The 26,115-nt window shown below is 42.8% G+C and overlaps 1 protein-coding gene across 3 annotated transcripts in view; it reads right to left on the bottom strand.

The window, feature by feature from the left end:
* MAPK10 (mitogen-activated protein kinase 10) overlaps window positions 1-26,115 on the bottom strand; it is a 561,938-nt gene that overhangs the window by 287,440 nt on the left and 248,383 nt on the right. For all 3 annotated transcript variants that reach the window (XM_078677508.1, XM_078677509.1, XM_078677510.1), the window contains exon 6: window positions 5,633-5,798. In XM_078677508.1, coding sequence (XP_078533634.1) covers window positions 5,633-5,798 — 166 coding nt within the window. The remainder of the gene's footprint in view (window positions 1-5,632; window positions 5,799-26,115) is intronic.

The following is a 26,115-nucleotide window of genomic DNA, read 5'->3' as shown; positions in this document are numbered from 1 at the left end:
TCCCAGGCATACAGAAAGTTAGTGCAGATTGCTTGTCGAGACTGGTGGATGTGGAGCATAGATGTGGAGGAAGATGTGTGTGATGTTACACAGGATGTGTGTGAAACAACTCTAGGTGTCATAACAGAAGAGGAGAGGAAGGTAGAACTTCAGAGGAATGAGGTCCTAAAGGAGGTGATGAGGGCTATAAGTCATGGAAGGTTTAGAGATTTTGAGAGAGTGTGGAATTTATTCAAGGATGAGTTTTCGATAGACCGTGATTTGCTTTTGAGTGGAACTAGATTGATTCCACCTGCAAAATTGAGGGATACATTTATAAAGCAAGCACACATGGGTCATATGGGAATAGTGAAACCAAAGCAATTTTGAGAGCAAATTTTTGGTGGCCAGGACTAGATGTAGAGATTAAGCGAGCTGTCAGGGACTGTGAAATGTTTGTGCAGTGATAACGTGCTTAAACCCATCATGTTACCATGGTTTGCAGAGATTTACTGAGTCAGCCATGGGAAGAGATGCCCATTGACATTGTGGGCCCCTTGCAAGGTGAACACTCCACCCCTTACCTTATTGTATTGGTAGATCTTTACTAGAGGTGGGTAGAGGTAGTTAATGTCTGAGATATCTCATCTTCAGGGATCATAAGGTTCATGGAAAGTGTGTTTAAAAAGCGAGTCTCCATATTAGTATTTTGTCTGACAATGGACCTCAATTTTGCTCAAAGGAAATAGAGAATTACCTAAAGACTAATGGCATTATCCACAAGAAATGTGAAATTTATCAACTGAAAGCAAATCGCGCCATTGAGAGATTCAACAAGTACAATAAAGAGAGTATACAGTTAGCCAGGGTGAACTGTCTAAATTGGAGGAAAGAGTTACAGGAGAGGATAACTGCATACCGCAGGCCGCCACACATAACCACTGGAAAGAACCCATTTGAGCTATTAGAGGGAAGCGCGCCAAACACTTGTTTATGTCCAGGTTGGAAAGATTGGGACAAAGGCATAAAGTACAATGGTCCAACAAGTTGGAGAGGTCAAGAAGGGAAATGCATGGTCAAGAGAAAAGAAGATTTTGACAAAAGGAACAATGTCCATAAGGTTGATGTAAAAGTAAAATTAAAGCACTTGTAGGATGTGCAGCGTGCTCAAAGTTTACTAAAGCACAAAAAGTAATGGCGTTGTTTAGTAATGTTGTGAAACAGCTGATGGCAGGATTTGGAACAAGGACAGGGTTGTGGTCTTGGAGAAAAGGATGGGAGAAGAAATGAGCATGAGTGGTGGGAAAAGAAGCAATGAAGCTGAAGGAAAGCGTAGAGATATGCATAACAGTAACAAGGGACAAGGTGTGAGTGCAAGTTCTGATGGGGGATCTTGGAGTGATGGGAGTAGTAAAGTAAGAGTGAGTTACCATAGGAAAGTGCCACCATGTTATCTTAAAGATGTTGTCACTGTATAAAGGGTGGTGGGATAGCTTTGTTGTTTGTACACTACTACCTCAACCCAGTTTGGTCTAGTGTCAATGATGATTAGTATTATCTATTCAAATGTTATTATTTACATGTTAAGAAGGGAGATGTGTGGTGTCTCCTGCATGTGGTTCTAGGAGTAGAACCACATGCAGATTAATATAATTAGGAATGTTCATGTGGAAGGCTCTGTTTCTATTGGTGGTGTCATCAATAGTCAGTTGATCTCAGCTGATGATGGATGTGGTGTATTTCTACATTAAACCTAGTTTGTTACCTGACCGCACGTGAGGAGATTATTTCATAACTATTACAACGCCTCCATACCTTGATGATGTGTGGGTAGTCAACAGTCCGAAGTAGATGCAAGTGCAGATTGATATTTCGAATTCCATAATCAGGTAGAAAAGTGTCATAAACGACTCACATCAAATAATGTGTACACAAGTTGTTCTGCTTAGTCAAAGTTCTCAAGATGTGTACTTGAGAATGTCAGTTTCCCAAATACATCGATTACTGTTTTAGTAGGTAAGTGTTGTGTGCATGTTTGCCAATTGGAGAAGTGTACGTTTTTACCAACAAATTGTATAACCTGGCTCCGTTTTCCCCATTTGCATTTTTGATTTTTGGGAAGGTTCATGTTATGTCAACATATTTGGTACCAGATGTCAATCAAATGCCATAATATCATTAGCTGAGTGGTAGTATTGAACCCTCCATGCTCACCTTATCATATCTTATCCACATTCTACCGTGTTGCGCTCTACGCACAGACCACTGAATCGGAAAGCCCTCACAATACCAAAAAAGAGATACTAAGCTGGGATCAGGGGCGGCTTTGGGCATGTGCAAGCTGTGCACCTGCACAGTTCCGTCAAACCCCAGGGGCCGCCACGCCAATATAGATCCTAAATATAATAATCCTCTGAGGATGGATACATATTTGCGTGGCGGCCCCTGGCAGGGATTTGGCGGCCTCCGGCTCTGTTCCACTTCCAAACACCCTGACCCCCACCCTCTTCACTGGCCACCGCGCCTGCGTTCCTCCGGGGGCCCCCTACCTACGCTCCCTGCCCAGGGCCGCCATGAGCCAAGAGCCCCCCTGCTGGGATCTTCATCAATGGAATGGTTAAAAGGCTAAATATGTTTGCCATAAAACAGCTGAATGGAGTCAAGAGAGATAAATAGAGTGAAAGGGAGTATGAGATAGAAAAACTGTAGCTTCAGCATAACTAGAGAGCACTGTGGCCCTCTGTTAATTTCTCCTTGTTCTTCTGAATGTTTGAATGTTTCTGGTTAGTGGCTTTTTTCACAAAACAGACAATTGGAAAGGCTGTACATGAGGGCAGCAATCACTGTGCAACTCCCAAGTAAGCCACTAAACTTGTGGCCAATCCTTAGATGGTTAAAAAAAAAAAAAGAGAGCGGGGGAGGACGCTGCTCGTTTTAAAAGCCCGCGAGGATCATTCCAAGCAGATTCCTAACAGCAGGTCGCAAGTCACGCTATGACTGTTCACACAGCAGCCCGAGTATAATTGCATTAAGCAATACAAACACTCCCACGCTTCCTGTCGCTGATGCAAAGAAGGTTTAACTATCGGTTAATTAGTGAAGCCCTCTGTGTTTTGACTACTGGCTCGAAATAAAATTTCTATTTTTGGACAAAGCACAATTTCAAATGTTTTGCTGCTGTTTTTTCTACCAATCTGCAGACAAAGAAATCTATCAGTGCGATTGACCACCAACTAGTGATGATTTCAGCGGAACCTCAGTGGCTAGTTATTCCCTCCCACGGTGCAGCTCCTTGCCAAGGCCAGAGCTCCGCTGGTAGACGTTGAGGGGGATGGTTCAAGGAATCTGCAGAGGGCATTAAAATGATACGAAATAGCTGCCTTTGGTATCCACCTGAGACAATCAAGACACCAAGGGGCATTTTTACAAGCCCCTATCGCCGCGGGAACGTCATAAAAAGTGACGTTCCTGTGGCGATAGGGGCTTGCAAAAATGCCCCGGTGCAACCCTGAGTTTTCAGAATGGCGGAGCGTGGCGTTAGCAAGTTTGACCCATCATTCTGTTGTACATATGCCCCCTAGAGGCCAAATTGGGACATTGTGTGTGTCTTTAAAGTCCACCAGTATGGTGAAGACACCAAGTGGAAGATAATCAAACAATCAGGATTTATAAAGCGCAGCTTATCATCCAGTAGGGTATCCTGGAGACGGAAGTGAGGTGATGGTCCAGAGTTGCGTGGGGAGGCTGTTCCAGGTCTTTGATGCAATGTGGGAGAAGGATTGTCCTCCAATTCTGCTTTGGTAGATAATCAAAATCTGTTGATGGCATTTAAATGGCAAAAGGCCTACATTACCCACTTAACTAGTGGGTACCTTAGCTCTCCTTTAACATCTGCCAGTGTGGGAAAGAAACCTAGGGCCTGATTTAGAGTTTAAGGAACATGATACTACATTGTAAATGTGTCGGAGTATTCTGTCCTCCAAACCCTCGGTCTGTCCTCCTCATTTAGAGATTTAAAGGAGGGCAGACCATACATTTTCTGTTGATTGAGCCAACGGGGGCCAAAGAGAATTTTGGGAAACACAGATTGAACACACAAAAAGGGCTAAACTGTCAGCAATCAAATGCCATGCCTCTCTAACAATCTGTAAGCTGCCTTCCAGTAAGTTAGTGAGACTTTAACATAAGCCTGGGTAAAAATCCACCGCCCCTTACGTGGCAGTCTGTCACATCACAAACGCTGCCCAACACCGTGGCAGACCATTACACTTGGTAGGTCACTCAGAAGACTACAATTTCTGGTAAGTTCTGCAGCACTCCTTGCTGCAACTGATGGCGAAGTTAATGGTGGCTTTACCAGCAGGATACCTGACACATGACAGCCTTTATTTTGTGTAGTGAAACAGCTGGCACTGAAAACTGGATTTTCCTGCAATTCCTGTTACCACCCTACTCTAAATCAAGGCCTTAGACATGAGTGCAGTTCATTCTGTCTGGGTGGCTGGCCTGGCTTTAGGTATGGGAGAGCTAGGCACAGCGTGCCTAGATTTAGACAGTCACACCAAACTTATCTAGAAAACAGTTTTTTATAACTTATTTTTTATTCCAGACTCCTGCCTCCTGTTCAGCCTTCCAAGGTTCTGCTCTTGTTCCCTTCGCTTAGTTTCTCCCCATCTAATTTCTCTTCCATTCCTTCTCCCACTCGCACTTTTTATAGCCTCACACCTTACATTTAGCACCTAAGCAGGCAATTTACGTGATGGTGGGGCCTGATCTGTGGACGCAAACGCTCCACTAACATTGCCCAGCGTGCTATCCTAACAAAGGCCCGCCCCGCTGGTTGGAACGGGTTGTTATGCTAGCCTACAGATATATGGGTGGCATTTCAGTTAGGATACTGATTCTGATGTGGGAATCTACGATCACTCTTGGATGAAATGATGCTATGCTAATATAACACTAAGCCTCAGCAATATATCAGATTCATTTACATCATAGAGCCCAATGGTGACCAGCTACACGCAAGACCAAAGGTACTGTCACAGTACACTTTATATTGAATGTCCTGTGTGCAACGGGAGAGGTATAGAATGTTGTGTGATACACAATATTAAGCCGTGCATGATCAGATTTTGCCTCAAACTCATATAAAGGAGATATTTCACATTACAATAAGGCTCAGAGCACATGGAGTTCATTGCAGTCAAAGTCCACGTCCACCATATTTAACAACACACTGAACAAACTGGATTTACTCTGCGTGCTCTACATTATTACATTATTAAGAATCCCTTGAGCTCTCGGGACATTAATACTACAAAGTATGATACTTTACATTGTCTATAAAGTACTTCAACGTCTTGTCAGAGTAGTAAGTGCTATATAAATGAAATTACATTACAGTACAATAAAACATGCAAGAGGTTATAGTACATCTATATAGCTAACTCACACTAAACTCTAGCACCTTCCAATTAAACTACCACAAGGAGTAGGGTAGGGCTTGCTGTCAAACCACCATGTCACTCATGCAACCATAAGATCCACTGCATTGCTCTCAATGCTTCTAAGCATTCCTCTCTTCCTCACATGTTCTGATGTCACTGTCATGTCCATCAGATGCACTGTGCTAGGTACCCAGGCACATCCCTACCGTTCTCCTTGTATCCCATTCCGAGAATGACCTCTGGAGCTCGGTAGTAGCGTGTCACCACGTAGGGGGTCATCATGAAGCTGGTGCCCGCTGTCCTTGCCAATCCAAAATCCAGAATTTTCAATGTGCAATCTGACTTTACCACGATGTTGCTTGGTTTTAAATCCTGCAAGGGTTGGAAGGGAAATGAAAAGTAGCATGGTGGCCTCTATTTTTTTAAACTCAAAATACTCCCATCTGCCCTTCCTCCCCCTGATTCTGCCCAAAGTTTATTTTAAGTTTTGACAAAGGGTAAACAAATAATCAAAATTCAGCAGCAGAAAGTATAAAGCTGCTTTAGCGATAGGTTGTACAACTCTAAACCAAGGGGACAGGAGCCATTTTGTTTTTTATGATATCCAACTGAGATATTCTTGCATCCAATGATTTCAAGAAGAAAATATGTGCATGGTCATGGCTATACTGAAAATCTAGCTCTCATGGACTAAAGTTAACACCCATCTATGTTTCCGGTGACTTAGAGCTGAGGGAGCAAAGCGACAGGATAACATGAGGGGAAGTCAATGATAGTCTTGTGAGAATCAGTCTTATTATAAAGCCGAAGGGAGACCAACAATGTCCGATTAAACTGAGGCTTCATTAGTAGACTGTTCAGCAATCAAAAAGCACTGGAAACCATTCCTCCACTCTTCTAAGGTAAGCACCCGGTAGATTCCAGAAACTAGTACGGATGTTCTCTTTCTCAAGCACACCAAGTTCAAATCCATTTTGCATAAAACTGCTATCCCCTCACATTATAATTTGAGGTGGACAATATTTCTAGTAAACTGCAACAATGACAATCTACTTGATTAAAAAAAAAGTAAACCAGTCCACCACGTTTGATGCTGTGATTCGAGTTTACAGTGAAATCTCGAATTCACCCCCTAAATCTAGACCATGAACTCTATTCTAATTCAAAAGTTCGTTAAGTCCACACCTACAGACGTTTTCTGAGCATAATTGAAACAAGTATGTTCATGATACCAGTTACCAGAACGTTGATCAACTTATCTTTGCAGTCAGATTCTTTTATTGCAGTTATTTCTATTTATTGTTTTACTAAGTAACACTACATTATCAGATCAATGGGAAAAACAGATTATATGTATGAGACTTCTCGAAATCACACACAAATAATTTAATTTGATACTAAAATTTAACAATTTCTGATCAATAGGGACGCATAAAGGAAATTCCAAGAAGGTAACCCAGGTACAGTTAAATTTGGTAATAAATCTACTAGATTCTAGGAATAAATATTCCCTAATTGCTAACTGAACCATGCTATGGATTCAGCAAAGAACGGTAAATATTTACCTGCTTGTCCAATTGTGTTAAATAAGTCTATTACCCTCCATCAAAGCCTCATGACTCGTGTTTTCTTGCCTGGGTACAGACCACCAACGCAATAGATGTCATTAAACAGAATATTTTTAAGCTACTCATAGCTGTTAACCAAGTTAATTTGTGCAATACAGTTAATGGCTCAACGGATAAGAAGGGCACACAAAGTTGAAATAGGTCAGCCTGGCTCACCGCGTATCTTCAACAGTTATCGGAGTTTTAAAACACCAAGGGCTAGATGTAGGTAAATTGGATTTACCGATTCATAAAGACCGAATTTTACCGATTCGGTATTTATGATTCGGTAAATCCAATGTAGGTAAAAAATCGGTAAAAAATACCGATTCGGTAAAATTACCGAATTGACAAGGGGGAAGGGTGTCACTTTGACACCCTGTTGCACCCCTGATTCTGGCTTGTGTGGCATGTATGTGTGCCACATGGCACAGGTGTACATGCACAGATGTGAATGTACACAGGAATTTGTTATTTACCATGAAATAGTTAAAATTTGGGCCCCCTACATCTCACAAACCAAAGACCGGTCAATAACGGCCGGAATCGGCCGTTACCGACCGGTATTTGCCTTCCTACATCTGGCCCCAAGTTAGCTAGTTTTGCAAATGACCAATACAGCCTCCATAGAGTTTTATTGTTCTGTCAACTGTAATTTAAGTTCAGGTCAAAGCTTCCACATGGCTGAACCATAACTGTTACATGAGTCTGAGAAGCCCTCCTCACCAATCTCTTGAACCCAATCAATTCTATTTTTCCAGTGTTATCCTTGAGTCAGAAATTTCTATCATTTCTTTGTATAGAAGACGTTTTCAAATGTGTATAATTCCTCAAAAGTCATTTAGCACTTAAATAGTGCCTTTGGTACATACCATCAGACCAAGAAGCCACATTTTGCAAACTCTGATGCATGGTGTAATCTGAATCTTAAAGGATGCTATAGGCCCCCATCACTAAAGCAGATCCTCAAAAACTCCCTGTTGAACTTCAACAGCTAGGGGCTCATTACAATGTCGGCGGTGGCCTACATTGCAGTGGGAGTGGAACCGCCCGACTAGTAGTCGGAGGTTCCACCCCCTGCATTCCAATGTGATCGCCAGTACAGCGGTCAGAAATATGCCTTTTTCAATTACAGCTTGTGCTGTGGCCCATATCTGGGCTGCAACACAAGCTGCAATTGAAAGAGGCATATTTTTGGTCATTTATGCACCATGTGCCAGGCACCATGTGGTGCCTGGCACACAGTGCTTGGATCCCCAGGCACCACATGTGCTCCCCAGGCCCCATGGTGGAGGCCCAGGAGGTACGGGGGCCCTGCTAGTGGCCCCCAAAGTCCCTTTCCGTCTGCCATTTCATGGCGGTTGGATCGCCATGACAAGGCAGAGGGAAACAGGCACAGTAATCTCTACAGCGGTGCTTGAGCAGGGTCCATCCCTATTGTAGGGATTACGGTCACACCGCTGAGCCGACGGGTTCAAGGAGTCCGTCAGAAAAGCAGTGGTCGCTACCTCCACCTAATGCCTCTGACTGCCAGATCAGAATCCAGAGGTCGGACCGCTTCAGTAGATGTCGGTGGGCCCACCACCGACAGTCTGTCGGTGGTGGGCCGACCAACATTTGAATAACTCCCGTATAGTCTTTCAGTAAGTGGTTACCATCAGGATAGTCACTTACTAAAATGACTTACTCTTGTATGAATTACACTCTGTTTTCTAACCTTGTGGTGGACTAAAACTCCCTTGTTGAATCTCATTCAATTTCTCAATAAATCTAGGTATTGAGGAAAAGCATATCACTGAGCAACCTTTCAAACTACAGGTCTGGATACTGATCTGCATTTTTTTATAGACTAATGGACAGAAGCATAAAACATTATATGATGTACAAGTTTCCTGAACAACTGTTTAGAGCAAGTGAAACTTGGTGCTTTTGTTTTTGAGCTCTCAGAAAGACTGTAGCTTGCCAGAAGCTCCCCAGGGTATGTGTCTGATGAGGTCTCCGAGCCCTGCCTTCCAAACTTGGGGCCTGATTTATAGTTTGGCAGACAGGAATTCACTCTATCAGGGTGACAGTGTAAAATTACTCTGTCGCCCTGAGGGAATATCCACCCACCAAATTTAGAGCTGTCGGCCAACCCAACAGACATCTCTAGCATTTACAGCAACCACGATCACAGTGGTTCCTGTAAATGCATTGAAAGTTTGGCAGACGGCCCTGTCAACAAGGGACGGCAAACTTTTACTCTTTTTTGTTTACTTTCAAACATTTTAAAAAAAACAATGATCTTCTCCCCTGCCATGGGGGTAATTTATTTTACAGTACTGACAGTAATGGACAGGGAAAACTGGCCATGTGTTTGCCGGCTTTAAATAGGGCGAACAAACATATGGCTAAACCTCCGATGGCTCTTAATCCAGGGCCATCGAGACGTATGTAGGTGGCAGAGATGGAGTAGTCTTTGCCCTGTACATACTGGAGTTCTGCCCAACTTTAAAAGAGGTGGCCAGAACTTTGCTTTGGCATAGCGGGTAATCCGTCACCGTTGAGACAAAGTACCCTCTCCACCTATGTCTAAATCAGGGCCTTAATTGGGAGCAGCTGCAACACATGCTTATATTCAGAAAATTCATACATACAAGCCCTTATTTTGTCAAAAATTAAAAGTGCTTTAAATGGATTTAAAATGAAAATCTGCGAAGTGTAACTGAAGACTCGTTAGAAAATGTGGGTTCACTGACAAAATATCGTCTATGAAAATATCCCCATACCAAAAAATTGTGACCAAAGTATCAATTTCAAAAATATCGTCATCCTATACTGATAATTGTAAGTACTAAAATATTGAATAAAAAAATTGTTGGCATTAATATTGTTGTATTAAATATGTAGTAATTTAATCAAAATAGAATGTATATTTCAACAAATATAACAAATACACTTTTTTTAAAGTCAAAGACAAATTTATTAATATATATATATTTACATATATCTAAAAACTATTATTAAACTAATAATTTAAATTGATATTATAAATTCAGAATTTTTTAAATAGTGTAATAATATAACAAATAACTATGGAAAAAAAATATATATGCTAATAAAATAAAAAATTTAATTTAACAAACCATTTTAAATGAAATAAAAAGTAAAAAGAAATGTCTTACAATTTTATAAACATTCTTTACAAGTTAAAAACATTAAATATTATAAATATTATAATTTTAAACAAGGAAAAACATGATATAAATTGAAACAATCTCAAATAAATTAAATAATTTTACAATTAACATATATACTATTCCCACTACAATTTATACAAAAGTAAGCACATTCTGCTAAATATGTATAAACTTTACTACTCCCATTTCACACAATGCAACAGTAGAAAAACTGTTACATCACAAAGGGGTAACATTTACTATTCACACTCCAGTCAGGGGAATAGTAGGGAAAGTGTTGCATTGCAGAGAGGCAACATTTACTATTCCCACTCCAGTCAGTGGAACAGTAGGGGAAGTGTTGGATTGCAGAGGGGTAAAATGTACAATTCCCACTCCAATGTGTGCAACAGTAAGGAAAGTGCTGGGTTGTAGAGGGGTAACGTGTACTACACCCACTCCAGTCAGTACAACAGTAGGGAAAGTGTTGGATTGCAGAGGGGTAAATTTTACTATTCACTCTCCAATGAGTGCAACAGTAAGGAAAGTGTAGGATTGCAGAGTGATAAAATGTACTATTCCCACTCCAGTCATGCAACATTCGAAACAAACACATTCTCTTCAACAAAATCAAATAATTACAAAAACATAGTAGACAAAAATATAATTATGTAAAAAAAACTAATCTTTTTCATTTTAAAAATTAAATTAAATAAATACATACGACAATGTTAAAAACATATAAATACTTACAAATATTATAATTAAAATAAAAAAATAATTTAAAGAAACAATTTTATTTCTAAATTATTTATTAACAAAAAATGTATTAAATAATTTTATTTTAATTACTTCCCACCATATTCACCTGAAAAACTCACAACCCGCACCTAATACTTAAACTTAACTTTAAAAAACGAATTATTTACACTATTAACATAAATATGTATCAATAAACTAATTATCATTATAAAATATAAATCTTGATTTAATTATAATTAAGTGACTCCCCGCAATATACCCCACAAAACACACTCCAAATGTAACTTAACAAAACATTTATTACAGAATTAACATAACTAATTATCAATGTAATAATTCATATCAATAAACAAATTATATATTAAATAAAATTAGTTTACTTCTCACCCTTTACCCCTACAAAACCAACACCTAAAATCTACAATAAAAAAAGTAATTTCTCAGTTAACATACTTAATGATCAATTAAAATATTTATTATTCATTAAAAACTAAACTATGAATTACTTATAATTAATTTACGATGTCGGGCGGACGAACCAGATTGGAATCCGTCCACCAATAGGTCGGCAGTTTCGACCACACAATTTGGATGCAACCACCCTATGGGCGGTCGAAAACATACATTTTTCACTGGCAGCTTGTGCAGTGGGAGGGAAAGGCGACACAGTGCTGGAATTCCCCCCAGGTCCCATAACGAGGGCCAGGGGGAAGAGGGCCCACTAGGGGCCTCCATAGTTACTTTCTGACAGCTTTTCCATGTTGGAAAGGCCGACATTGAATGGCTGTCGGAAAGTGACATCATAATCCTGACTGTGGAGCTCAGGCTGGCACCACCGTCATTATGGGATTATGTGAATTTCCAATGCTCCTACGGGCTCTGGAAGCACAGTGGATGGTCCCTCTGCCCGATGCCTCCGCCCACTACATCGTAAAGCGGCAGGCGGACCGCAATGGCAGATAAAGGGCGGACCGCAACCAACCGTTAGTTGGTTGCGGTCCGCCCAACATCGTAATCAGGCCCATTGTTTCCTTCCAATGTAGACATTGGTATAGCTGAACTGACCTGTAAATCAAGGGGGCCAAGTAGAGGCTCAACTCTGGCACTGACTAATCAATCACTGCACAGATTAACTCAGGGTAAGGAGAGTGAGACATGGAGCCCTTTATCAGAGAATGGAGGCACAATCAATTGTAAGAACAGGAGACTGGAAAGAAAAAATGAGAATGCTCAAAGGAAGAATGGTGGATGACAAAGAAATTTGGAAAGTGAAGGCTAATGATTATAGACAAAGCATTGCTCAGCTATAGGAGGAAAGGCTAGACGAGATAAACTGATGAAAGCAGGGGGAAAACAGAAAAAAACTGAGGAGAGGTAGAATAAAAAGTGGAAGAAAACGAGACGAACTGGAGAGATGGTGTAAGTAGAGAAGAATTGGAAAGAAAAGGAAAGAAAAGGAGTGTAAGAGGCATACGAAAGGTAAAGCTAGAATAGAAAGAAAAACAAGCTGGAAAAAAGAGCAAGGGAGACAAAAAGGAAGCGAGAGAAATAGAGAAAGAAAGATAGAAATAGAGAGAGAGTGGGAAAAGGAGGATGAAGGGGCAACCATAGAGAGTGAGTCAGAGAAACTGAGTTCAAACAGCTAAAAAAGAAAAAGAAAGAAACACTGAGGGATGATTAATAAACAGGTAGACACAAGAGTGTGGGGGCAAAGGGACAGAAAGAGACATGATTCAGGAGAAATGCGAACGACTTACAGGAGAAGAAGAAGAGAAACGGAGATGGTGCACGAGAGAGGAGGAGCAGTAGGAAGAAACTGAAGAGAGGAGCAAGAAAAAGAGGCTGAGGAGAGGAGCTAGAGAATGTTGAAAGGGAGGAGTGACGTAGGACAGAGAAATGCCAAGGAATAAAGATACATAACTTCAGAATCCATGTCTAACAAATTGAGATGTCTTTGGCAGGCTTACAGAAATTGATCTAGTGACAAAGATCCACTGAAAATGCTCACATAAACATGATAAAACAATATTGATAAAAGCCCTATAGACAATATATGGGGCATTGTACATGTTTGTTTTGTGCACTATGTACAGTACTGGGGAAAAATCGTGGCAACCTATCTGCTTACAAGTTATGAAAAGATGTAAAATTGCATTTTCACCTAAGGCTCCTGATCAGATACTGGTAGAGGCCACAACATGTGGCACTGCTGTAGCCTGTGGTATAACAACTACTGAAATAACACTGAATCTTTGGAGTTGAGGTAAAAAATGCAAACTTCCTCGGAGAAAAGTGACGAGATTAAAGCAGGTGTTAAATATTGCTTCTGTCTGTAAGATTCGGGAAACTTTATTGTCAATGGGAATGTTTAGATCACTTCTCATCTGCTCCAACATAAGCCCTATGCCTTGGGCATGTGATCAAAAGCCTATATAGAAGGTCACTCTTAATCATTGTCTTCATAATCGATTAGCCTCATCTTATTACAATTTGAGTCACATAGTATGAGTTAGAATCTATTTGGTAGTGGCAGAAAGGAGGCTGCCCCTAAGATCAGTCAATTATTTTCAGAAAATAAACTTATTATAACCCCGGATTTATTTTTTGCTAATACTGGCCCACATTGGTAGATACTGCCTCACAGTCTCAATAATAGCCCTTATTTCTATTTACCAACAATGTATTCCAGAAGCATTTTTATTTGCCAACATTCTGCTTCCCTTTTTCTTGCTAAGGTACAACCATCACTGGCCAGATATCACCTCATATACCTGTGTACTGCTATGAGATGCCACAATGAGCTTCACATGCACAAGTACTTTCCCGTGTGCCCATGTGCATCTTCATATAGCCATGTACTGGTTCTTTTGTCCTTAGAGTTTAAAATGACCTGGCCCACCCACACACGCACTAACACACAGTTTCAAGTTTCTATCTATTACTATGAAATGACATGGGTTGTCATCCTATACTTGTGATTGCTAATAAAGGCTGGGTAACGGGATCATATTCCAAATTTTTCCATCAAATGCCATGTGCCATATTATGCCACACATTAGCATTACAGGCATAACCTTTCTAATATATACCTCTAAAAGTTTTTTATGCCATGGTTCATCTTTAAATGTAACCGAAAGGCATTACACACCTGTGTACCAGTATAATCATCCTGGAATGGAGGCAGTTGCAATAACAGGAGATTTTGTAGGTTCTCCTTTTAATTATTACTAATATCCCCATAGTCCAATGATGCTCCCCCAGCACAGGCATATAGAGTAAAGGCAGGGGCAGAAGACATTGGCAGACATGGGCATCTAAGTGTACAGGACAACTGATCAGTAATAGCAGATAGTCTTGTTGCCTAACATGACACATTACAGGAACAAATGCACACAATAACAAATTCAATTAGAATGCAAGGGATATTAGCCATCCTGCTAAAAGACTTAAAATCGGGCCCTTTTTAAGGGGAATAATGTATAGCTAGCCATGAGCCAGGAAAAACACATGAGAGTAGGAGAGAAGGTGGCAAAATATTGAGGGGCCTTATTTATGAAGGCCTTGAGTCGCCGGTGCGTCACTTTTACACATAGTGGTGCCTGCCATGTAGTGCAGGGATATGTAACATGTCCCGTTTTTACCAGCAGCACCCACCGCAATGTAAAATATAGGCATTGTGACCGCCGTGGTGGTGGTCGCATTGTAATGCCTACTATGGAACCACCGACAGCATGTCGGGCGGTCCCAATCCCAAATATGATGGCGGATGGACTGAAGAACATCCACCATCGTAATCAGCCCATAGATTTATAACTCACTTGAGGGTTATGAGATAGTCTTTGTGCTGGAGAAAGGAAGAAACCATGTATGTGGTGGGAGAATTCATATTTGGGTAGGTGCTTTAATTGTATTACTCATGCCGATTTAAATACTTTGGCAGGTGAAATCCTCGTCGTTTCTGTGTAAGGTAATTTAGTGGTTCATGCTCGAAGATGTTTGAAGGACTGAAAACAGAGATGATCAGGTACTCCTTCTTCACCCTTGTACATGATTTGCATACACATACAGGTGAGCAAAAGCACACATGTAAACATACACACGTGCATGCAAACACACACACACACATGCTTCGTGATGACAGTGGAAAAATATATAAATCGTTTTTCTAGAACAAACTATCTGAAACATACAATCTTATATCATTCCCACCTACTACATATGTTGCAGCTGCAGAAGGCAAGAATAAGGTTTCCTCTTTGTGGGATGACTGGGGCCTTGATTCATCCCACTTTTAGGGAGATGGTGGCGAAAGAGATGATATACTATTGTGAGGCGGTAGAGCGTTCACTGGAAGACACCCAATGGTATGGGTGGTTTTTCAAATAGTGATTAGAGGAACTTGTTTGCCCACAATGCATGGAGTAGAGAAAGGACAAAGGGCATCATTTAGAGTTCAGCCGAGTGGGAGCAGTGCCATGAATTAGTGGTTTCTGACCTCATTTACAGTGGAGATAACCAGGGAGTTTGCATCAGGGGAGCTTCAGTCAACTTTGACTTTGGCAGCCTGTCTGACACAGGCTTTTGGGTTACTACCATCAGAGATTTGACTTCTTGGGACTACCATGTGAGCAATTGGAATACTGTGAAGTAAAACGTGAAAATATCATTGACGCTCAGAGAGAAAAATCCCTACAAGTCAGAATTAATTTTCTTTTTACTTTCAGCACCAAATCCTAGACATTATGGTTTTGCTAAAAAAGCATAAGACAATGGTTAGGGAGCTGTAAAATCATGGTGTCACTCTTAGCATTCAAGCATGATAAAAGTTCATCCACATCATATCACAGATATTTTCACCAATCAGACTTGGCGCTCTAATGTGGCTGGCTGGCAGCCGTCGCCGGGCGGTGCATAGGCAAGAGCGTCTGCCAACCTGGGAATGGGGCGCGCAGTTTTCTAAGCTTTAAATGAGCTCCCCAGTAGAGTAGAGGGAGAAAATAAAAAGGGTGTGGACAAGGGTAATATCAATGATAAGAAAGATTAAATAAACAGTAACCTCAGACACACCTGTGAAAAATGGAGAATAACGCATAAAGTGGTTCCTATGTTGCTATCCAGTGTGTATTCGCCATGTCATCTGGTAATTTGCTTTTGCTGGATTTTTAAGGTTTGGTGTACTACCTCAAAGAGATCGCCAACTCACCTGTAGAAAATTCTCAGTACATTGTTTGAGACGTGTGGTCACTTCCTATATAATAAAACTATGACCACCTCTTTTAAGTTATCTCCTTATAATTCATCTTCAATATTGTGCTTCAAATATATTAATTTCGCTCATGACACATTCGCAAAAACAAAAGTCTGTATATTCATTTTACTTTTTGTGAGTATTCCACCTTTCATAGAGAACAAACAAATAGCATTATTTTCTGTTGATCTCTGCTTAAAATAAATAATTGCTTAAGTCTCCTGTGCACAAATTTCCATTTCAGTCTCATTGTAGTTTTGTCTAAAGAACAAAGAAAAATGAGAAGTAATGTTCTTCTCTAAAAAGTTCTGAAATACAACTTTATTGCTAATATTTGAAAACCTGCACATATTTCTCAGTAGGACTAATGGGAATCCTACCAGTTGTCCCACAATTCAGTGAATAAGTATTCCCATATTATCTTGCTCTTAAAAGCCCCTCCTTTTATATGTACATTTCTCTCATATTTTAAATATTAATTCTGTCCCTATTATCACTGTATCCTCACTTTCTATTGTATTTTCATGCGGCACCTCCACTCCAAAACATCATACTAGTGTTTAATTTCTTTCTATTCTAGTTCCACATTACAGAATACAGTAAGTACGTGTTGAGTGAACTTTCATCTGTTTCGGAGATGAGTAATCTAGCTAGTTTACATGCATCTCTTTTCTCATTTTTTTCACCCAGAAAACTAAGGTACCTTTTGCATCCATACTCCCCCAATGTTTTAGGTTGTGTAGCAAAGTCTAATATGTTTATTGTGTTTTATCCTAATAATGTATTTTCACTTTCAACTTGGCTCCTTATCAAGAAACTGCCTGCCAGTCCGTGACAGGATGAAATTTCTGTTGATTAAACATGCATAATGTTTACCTCTCCCACTAATATTCATGGTATATTTTACATATTAATATCCTGTTTATTTCATGAAATCATGTGCTTAACCATTTGTGTATTTAACAGCATTCAAAAAACAGTAATAAAGGAGACACATCTTAACTATCTGCAGGACTAATGACATTTTCAACTATTACCCTATTAAAATGTCTTCATTCATGGCCTTGGGCTACATTGTGTTTATGTTTTATATCAAACATGCTCTTTGTACAGGAGCTTTAGTATTTAAAGTGGATTTGGTGATCATGATGTTTTGCTTCTATAAATTGTCTTCTTATCAATTATTTTTATTCACTATTATGTTTCTTTTATGATCAGTAAATTGTTGCTTAACCTTCCTTATGGTGAAACCTATATGACAGTTTTAGCACAGATATTTGATACAATAAATAGAATATCTGCTTTCACACGTACCATTTACAAAGCAAGGTGGCAAGGGGAGGGTAATAAGTCTGGCGCTGTTATAACCCGCCTGGTTAAAGGTAAGACTCCTAAGTGTTCAATTATAGGTATCAGACGAGGAGACATACAATCAGTGCATACCCAGAGAGAAGGAGAGAAGAATGGCCAGGGTGCTGAAAGATAAATGGGAACGGCAAAGCAGTAGGAAGCAGCAAGTGCACCAACCTTTGACCAGAAATGTTCTTTGTGGGTCAGAGCAGACCTCAAAAACATGGTTATTTACTTTAATGGGAAATGTAGTATCAATAAGGTTATTTCTAGGATGGGTGACATATTTGAGAATTAAAGGCTGAAGTTAGAGCACAATTTGGGATATATGTGGGAACATATTTATGTCAAGTGCCAATTGTGATATCTGGTAGTGACACGTGAGAGTGTGTCCATGAGACAGAACAGATATTCATAGTGGTATCCACTCTACTGGAGACATGCGGAGGCAGCAGATCGGTATCAAACTCTTCAAAGGAAATATGAAACTCCTGCTCAGCTAACTTAATCTAAAGGAAAGATCAGCAGGCATAGGATTTAATGGACAGTGTCTAGGGCACATTTGTGATTACATAAGTAGGGACTTAAGAAATGTGTATTGAAGTCCTCTGCTACTACAATTTCTGTGTTTACTTGAACAGTATTCCATTGCTTTTCCAAAAGAAGTAATGTAGGTAAATTGTCAGATCCCCTTACAGGTCTGACGTAAATGTTAAAGATAGCCATACAAAATCCTGATGCAAAGGTCACAGTGATCCCCATTAGATCAGGGCTATCTATTCCTATTGGTGTAAATGCGCTAATACATCTATTCCTAATTAAAATCATAAGGCCACCGATAGGTCCCCCAAATTGCTCCACTGGTTCCGCATCGACGCTAAGAGAAGTAACCCCATCTATAAATACTTTGTCTGTAGCCAAGGTTTCTTGATTAGACAGATATCAGGTTCCCCTATATATGCCACCCAATCTGAATCAGTGAACTTAGAACCCAGTCCAGCTACATTCCACAATAGTTGTCTAATGCTAGATGGAAAGCTATTAGATCTACTATGCCTATTTCCAGATGGTACACCTGGGGTCTCATCCAAGCATGTATTTTCGTATATATTTGTACTGGTATGCTGGATATGCTTGAATTTGGTAATATCCTGGGTATCACCTAGGTTGGCCGTAAATGACAATATCGATACTTTATCAACAATGCCACAATTTCTTGAGGAATTATATATATTAACTTCGACTGCGCTAGCTCCATCTTTAATCTCCAGAACATCTCCTGAAGTTCAATTTGCAGACAATTGCTTGTGTTGGTAGCAATCAAGCTAGACCCATCATTACACCCAGGTACATGAGCAATTTCTGACACTTTGAAGTTCACAACAGATACTTCATCGAATATACATTTGGTTGGCTGAGAATAGTTCATTTTAAAATTACACATTAGTCAATCAATTATTTCCAAATTCGATGAAGCAGCAACAGAAGCTCTTGAGATCTTAACAAGTGGGTGAAATGCCTTCAATCTTATTCCCAAGGATTTAGCCCCCGTGAGGTGACAAGTACGCAGTCCAAAGTTTATAAGATTTTCATCCAACTGCTGTGAACTTAAAACGATTTGTATATAGTCATGTGTAGATGGGCTAGGTGAATATCCTTTTGCGTGCACAATGTCAGATCTAACCACAGAGAGACATTTCTGCTCAGCCCTCAGCCAATGGGTCAGTTTATTAATGATAGCTTCTGTGCCCTTGAAAAAATCTGGCTTCAACTTCGGGACCTGAATCATGTAAATCAATTGTAAAGAAGAGATAGGTGAAGACTCCTGTTACAATGTAGGATAATCTTTAACACAGTGACTTCTTGGTTGATGAGGCAAGAAATCTTTAATTAGCGATTGAAGTGTTCTTGAGATTGCAGTGTGTCAGGTCTACGTATGCCCGCTAAAGGAAAAGAACTAATTGGTGTTCTTTCAGGGGCAGACATTTTCCCCAGTTAGAAATTGTTTACAATTTATAGCAGTTGCTTGTCTTGCAACTTTGATTGGTTCAGTGCAAGTAGGAAGATTTGGATTAATACTCAATTGATCTGTCACAAGGGGCTCTTGAGCTTCTCTATTACAGTTATCATCTTGGCCACAAAAGCAAGTTTTATTTAGCAATCTGGTAACTTAAGCTGACAGAGAAAGAATTAGACTTTTAAGATGGCCCAGTTTTGAGTCCAGTGTATCAAAACAACTCCTTCCGCCATGGTCATTGTCAATAACTCCAGTTGGTTGAATTTGGATATTTACTAATGTAGAAACATGTTGTACAAGGGTTTCTTGATTTTGGTCGATCAGCTGTAAAGGAGCAAAGCGATTAGGACATGGCACATTTGGAACTACATTTATTTTGGGATATAGTGAATACACAACCTTATCCGTTTTCTCTGAACAACTGGATTTATTCATGCTGGGCGCTGCTTGTTTGGAAGACTCAGAGGGAACAGGGATTTCTACACTTGTCACTAAGGGTTCATTTGCTACATCAGGTCGATGGCAAGCTTTAGGTTATTTAAACCTTGCCGGTACTTTTGGTGGTTTACTTTTCCCTTTTTTCTCGTTAGTAGTTAAAAGTAGCTTTTGCATGGTTGAAAGAGGGGTGTCCCAGCCCGACCTTCCACGGCCGATGATGGGCAAAGACGGGCCCGCTCTTCGACATGCGTCCCACACTGCGGAAGCCCAAGTATCAAGCACCTCCGGGTGCATTGCGGTGAAGGCGGTGGCAGCCGCAACGCTCTCTGGTGCTTGAAGTCAGCCCCTTGCTCTCCTCTTCGATAGGGACTCCTGCGCTGCAGGGGCACGAGCCCAAGTTATCAAGCACCTGCGGGTGCATTGCGGTGCAGCTGCCGCAAGGCTCCCTGGGGTTGGAAGTCTGCCCCTTGCTCTCCTCTTTGAAAAGGACTCCAGTGCTGCGGGGGCCTGAGCCGAAGTTATTAAGCGCCACCGGGCACGTTGCGGTGACCGCGGCAGCTACCACAAGGCTTTCTGGGCTTTCAAGTCTGCCCCTTGCTCCCTCTTCGATAAGGTCTCCCTCGCTGCGGGGGCCTGAGCCAGCCCAAGTTATCAAGCGCCTCCAGGAGGGTTGCAGAGACGACGGTGCCTGCTGCACGGTTTTCTGGGGCTTGAAGTCTGCCCCTTGCTCTCCTCTTCGATAAGGAAGTGTGTACTTTTAATATCTACATTGAGTGTACCTCATCCAAATGCTGATGCACAAGAGGAATGACTCTTGCCTAGGTGAATGCCCAGGATGGCAAAAGAGGTGGCTGATTTATTTCACATGGTATGGATGTGTAAAATTGCTTTCTGTGAATTTGTCTAAATGCTTGTGCAGCAAATCAAGGTGCAAGAAGTGAAATGTTTGCAGAGGACTTCATTTTGAGATTGATATCCCTCAGGGAAAAGTGAGGTATGTGGTCAAATGTGCTGATTTTGCATTCTAATAAACAAGCTACCAATGAGTTGAAAGGTAGGCATGGTCCCTCATTTCTAGAATAGCACAAGCAACTAATGGAATGGACACAGGCTGAGTGAGAGGTCATTTGGGAATTATATAGTATGGGAAGTCACTGAATGAAGCACTAGAATTGAGAACTGTAAGAGGTCATGTGATGGGGCCGTAGATCATATATGTTTGTGATAGAAGTGTAAGTAGCTTGATAATGGCCCCAGATTGTGCTTAGCTCTGCAGTTTGGTAACACTTGGAGCTAGCCCTAGAAAGGTAGGAGTGTAAGTGAGGAAGCAGAAGAGGCCAAGTTGATCTTTAAATATTATAATTAGTATGTTTTGCTGTGCTACAAGATTGGACTGGGGACATATTCAGGCACAATTAATGTAAGTGCTAAGAGAATATTTCTGGAATCAGTTGAATATTTAAAAAAAAAGAAGAAAAAAAGTTTCCAATCCCAGTCATGTTTTTTTCTTTGCATCTGTGGTGTTAGTTGTGCAGATATAACTAGGAGACCAAAGACACAAGTATCTAAAGGCAAAGTCAAAATATGGAACCCAAAGTGGACATTCAACTTACACATGATTATAAAGAACTTGAGAGCTCAGGCAATGCCAGAGGGCTGGATCAACCCCGATGGGAGGGGGTGCAGTGATGGAGTGGCTTGGAACAAGTTTATGTGGCCCATTTAATTGTAAGACCCAATCAAATAACTTTATTCGATTCCGCAGAGGAGTCATAAAAGTATACATTAATATAAAAAAACCGCAATACATATGTTCATATTTAAAATTTACAGTACATTAAGAATAACCTTAAGTTGATTTATCAACAGGGCGACAGATAAAAACATTTATAAATGGTTTACTTTGGATAAAAGTCGTGTAAATCCCAAACGGATATAGGGGCGTCTCTTTTTTGGGGTGGGTAAGCTCGTAAAAGGGGGACTATGTTCCTATCTCTAAATTTTACTAGGACCAGATCCCCACTAATATCTTTAGTTTGAAACCCTAGCCAGCCTACCCTTCTAACATTCAGGATACCTCCGTCATGATCATGTGCAAGTGGTCTGTTTTTGGAAAGCCAGAATATGACTTTATTTAAAAGTTCCTGACGGCTTTCAAATTTCCCACGACAAGGTGCAGGTGTTCCTGAAAAACAAGAACGAATGGAGCAGCTTCAGGGGGCAAATGTATAGATTCTAAACTACTTGGGGTTGGGTCCTCTCTGGCGGCAATATACCTATTAAACCCTGGTTTAGGAACAGCTTTGGGTATGGTAGGTTTTTTAGGGAGCTGTGGGGAAGTTTGAGAGTATTTAGTTTGATTAGTAGACAAAGAAACTTTAGTTGAGGTGGACAAATCAGAGCCATTGGGTGTTGCCTTCTTGAGGGTAGAAGGGGAATTAATAGTAGTATTTATCTCTTTTGTAATGGAGATAGCCGTAAGGGGTCTTCCCCCGTTAGATGGATCGTTATTAGGTGGTTTGAGATTGGCTAAAACAATTCTCTCAATCCCCGTTATCCTATCACCCAGGGCGTTGATTTTTCCTACCAATGGTAATACGATAGACTTAAATAATAACTCTATCTGAGACAGTAAAAGTACTTGGTCTACATAAGTGCCACTCTCTGCCGTAGTTAAGGGGGGGTTGGTGACTGACGCTATAGGACCATCGCACGATTTTGGTGTGTTTAGATGATTCCCAGTTCCAATAATCTCATCATGCTTTCTTTTCTCATTTGTACCCTGAGGCGAGGCAACACCTTGGGTATTGTCTATTAGAGATGGTAGTAGTAGGTCACATGGTTTCCTAATTGGGGAAGAACTGCTAGTGCGTTTAACATGGAGTGGGGATGCCACTAGGGCATACTTAGTGCCACATAGAGAATTCATTTCCTCCCAAAAAGATAAATTCTGTGAGCTAAGAAGATTAAGTGGGGAAGATTGCCTAATGTCTATCAATGGTAGCGGCTCATTAGCTTCTTCACGAAGAGTGGGCATTGGTCCATTAGTCACCGTGAAGTTTAGGGTCCCCTGTCCTGGGTCATGTGTTTGAGATGATTTCTTATTAATCCGCTTAAATGACATAGTGCAACCTGCGAAGGAAACAGTTACACTAGACAATAATGAATTGGAGTATATATGAAACAAAGTACTACCACAGGTTACAGCGCCAAGGGGGTGGCCCGTCCCGTCCTCCTCGGACCTTTGAGGGCCTTAGAGGGCCCGCCCTTTGCCCGGGCTTAGCCCCGGGCTATGTCCCGGGCGCGTCCCGCGTGCGCGTTACTGTTGAAACTTATATACACAGAGCCACTGAAGGGGGTGGGAAGAGGACCAGCTGCGGCTGATGACAGGCCGCACTGCAGGCTGGTCCTCGCAGTCCCGTAATACGCCTACAAGTAGTCAATCACCTCCCACGGGTCCAAAGCACTTCCGTGTGCAGAGAGCACAAAGTTATCCTTGGCGAGCGGCACCCGCGAAGCGGGGGCCGCGAGAAGTGGAGGGAGATTCAGGAACCCAGCAGTCGCCGGTAGGCAGTCCCCACAGGCTCAGCAAACCCCAGATAGCAGCGGTGGTGGGGGGGGTTTAATCCAGGCGGAGGAGCTAAGAGGACCAGCTGCGGCTGATGACAGGCCGCACTGCAGGCTGGTCCTCGCAGTCCCGTAATACGCCTACAAGTAGTCAATCACCTCCCACGGGTCCAAAGCACTTCCGTGTGCAGAGAGCACAAAGTTATCCTTGGCGAGCGGCTCCCGCGAAGCGGGGGCCGCGAGAAGTGGAGGGAGATTCAGGAATCCAGCAGTCGCCGGTAGGCAGTCCCCACAGGCTCAGCAAACCCCAGATAGCAGCAGTGGTGGGGGGGGTTTAATCCAGGCGGAGGCGGGAAGAGGACCAGCTGCGGCTGATGACAGGCCGCACTGCAGGCTGGTCCTCGCAGTCCCGTAATACGCCTACAAGTAGTCAATCACCTCCCACGGGTCCAAAGCACTTCCGTGTGCAGAGAGCACAAAGTTATCCTTGGCGAGCGGCTCCCGCGAAGCGGGGGCCGCGAGAAGTGGAGGGAGATTCAGGAACCCAGCAGTCGCCGGTAGGCAGTCCCCACAGGCTCAGCAAACCCCAGATAGCAGCGGTGGTGGGGGGGTTTAATCCAGGCGGAGGAGCTAAGAGGACCAGCTGCGGCTGATGACAGGCCGCACTGCAGGCTGGTCCTCGCAGTCCCGTAATACGCCTACAAGTAGTCAATCACCTCCCACGGGTCCAAAGCACTTCCGTGTGCAGAGAGCACAAAGTTATCCTTGGCGAGCGGCTCCCGCGAAGCGGGGGCCGCGAGAAGTGGAGGGAGATTCAGGAATCCAGCAGTCGCCGGTAGGCAGTCCCCACAGGCTCAGCAAACCCCAGATAGCAGCAGTGGTGGGGGGGGTTTAATCCAGGCGGAGGAGCTAAGAGGACCAGCTGCGGCTGATGACAGGCCGCACTGCAGGCTGGTCCTCGCAGTCCCGTAATACGCCTACAAGTAGTCAATCACCTCCCACGGGTCCAAAGCACTTCCGTGTGCAGAGAGCACAAAGTTATCCTTGGCGAGCGGCTCCCGCGAAGCGGGGGCCGCGAGAAGTGGAGGGAGATTCAGGAATCCAGCAGTCGCCGGTAGGCAGTCCCCACAGGCTCAGCAAACCCCAGATAGCAGCAGTGGTGGGGGGGGTTTAATCCAGGCGGAGGCGGGAAGAGGACCAGCTGCGGCTGATGACAGGCCGCACTGCAGGCTGGTCCTCGCAGTCCCGTAATACGCCTACAAGTAGTCAATCACCTCCCACGGGTCCAAAGCACTTCCGTGTGCAGAGAGCACAAAGTTATCCTTGGCGAGCGGCTCCCGCGAAGCGGGGGCCGCGAGAAGTGGAGGGAGATTCAGGAACCCAGCAGTCGCCGGTAGGCAGTCCCCACAGGCTCAGCAAACCCCAGATAGCAGCGGTGGTGGGGGGGGTTTAATCCAGGCGGAGGAGCTAAGAGGACCAGCTGCGGCTGATGACAGGCCGCACTGCAGGCTGGTCCTCGCAGTCCCGTAATACGCCTACAAGTAGTCAATCACCTCCCACGGGTCCAAAGCACTTCCGTGTGCAGAGAGCACAAAGTTATCCTTGGCGAGCGGCTCCCGCGAAGCGGGGGCCGCGAGAAGTGGAGGGAGATTCAGGAATCCAGCAGTCGCCGGTAGGCAGTCCCCACAGGCTCAGCAAACCCCAGATAGCAGCAGTGGTGGGGGGGGTTTAATCCAGGCGGAGGCGGGAAGAGGACCAGCTGCGGCTGATGACAGGCCGCACTGCAGGCTGGTCCTCGCAGTCCCGTAATACGCCTACAAGTAGTCAATCACCTCCCACGGGTCCAAAGCACTTCCGTGTGCAGAGAGCACAAAGTTATCCTTGGCGAGCGGCTCCCGCGAAGCGAGGGCCGCGAGAAGTGGAGGGAGATTCAGGAATCCAGCAGTCGCCGGTAGGCAGTCCCCACAGGCTCAGCAAACCCCAGATAGCAGCAGTGGTGGGGGGGGGTTTAATCCAGGCGGAGGCGGGAAGAGGACCAGCTGCGGCTGATGACAGGCCGCACTGCAGGCTGGTCCTCGCAGTCCCGTAATACGCCTACAAGTAGTCAATCACCTCCCACGGGTCCAAAGCACTTCCGTGTGCAGAGAGCACAAAGTTATCCTTGGCGAGCGGCTCCCGCGAAGCGGGGGCCGCGAGAAGTGGAGGGAGATTCAGGAATCCAGCAGTCGCCGGTAGGCAGTCCCCACAGGCTCAGCAAACAAATTGTAAGACCCACTGAAGTGTGCACTGTAAAGTGTGGGATAGTTACCATGAATATGTGGACCCAGATCAGAATTTATAGATGGAGGATTTTATGAGTAGGCTTTAGGGCCATTATGTTTTTATGAGGACTGAATGTCCTAGCACGTTCTGAGGAGGGTTGGTGTTGGCAGATCGCTGGGTGGGACAGTCTTTCTGATAAGGAAGACAAGCACTCTGGAATGAGTGGTGAAAGGAGAACCAAGGTCACCCTGTTAGGCAATCTTGTTGTTGCTGCACAGCT

The sequence above is a fragment of the Lissotriton helveticus genome, chromosome 2_1 (assembly GCF_964261635.1).
Source record: "Lissotriton helveticus chromosome 2_1, aLisHel1.1, whole genome shotgun sequence".
In the NCBI taxonomy this organism is placed as follows: Eukaryota; Metazoa; Chordata; class Amphibia; order Caudata; family Salamandridae; genus Lissotriton; species Lissotriton helveticus.
Note: the sequence above shows the minus strand (reverse complement) of the source record. Positions and strands in the feature narration are given on the sequence as shown.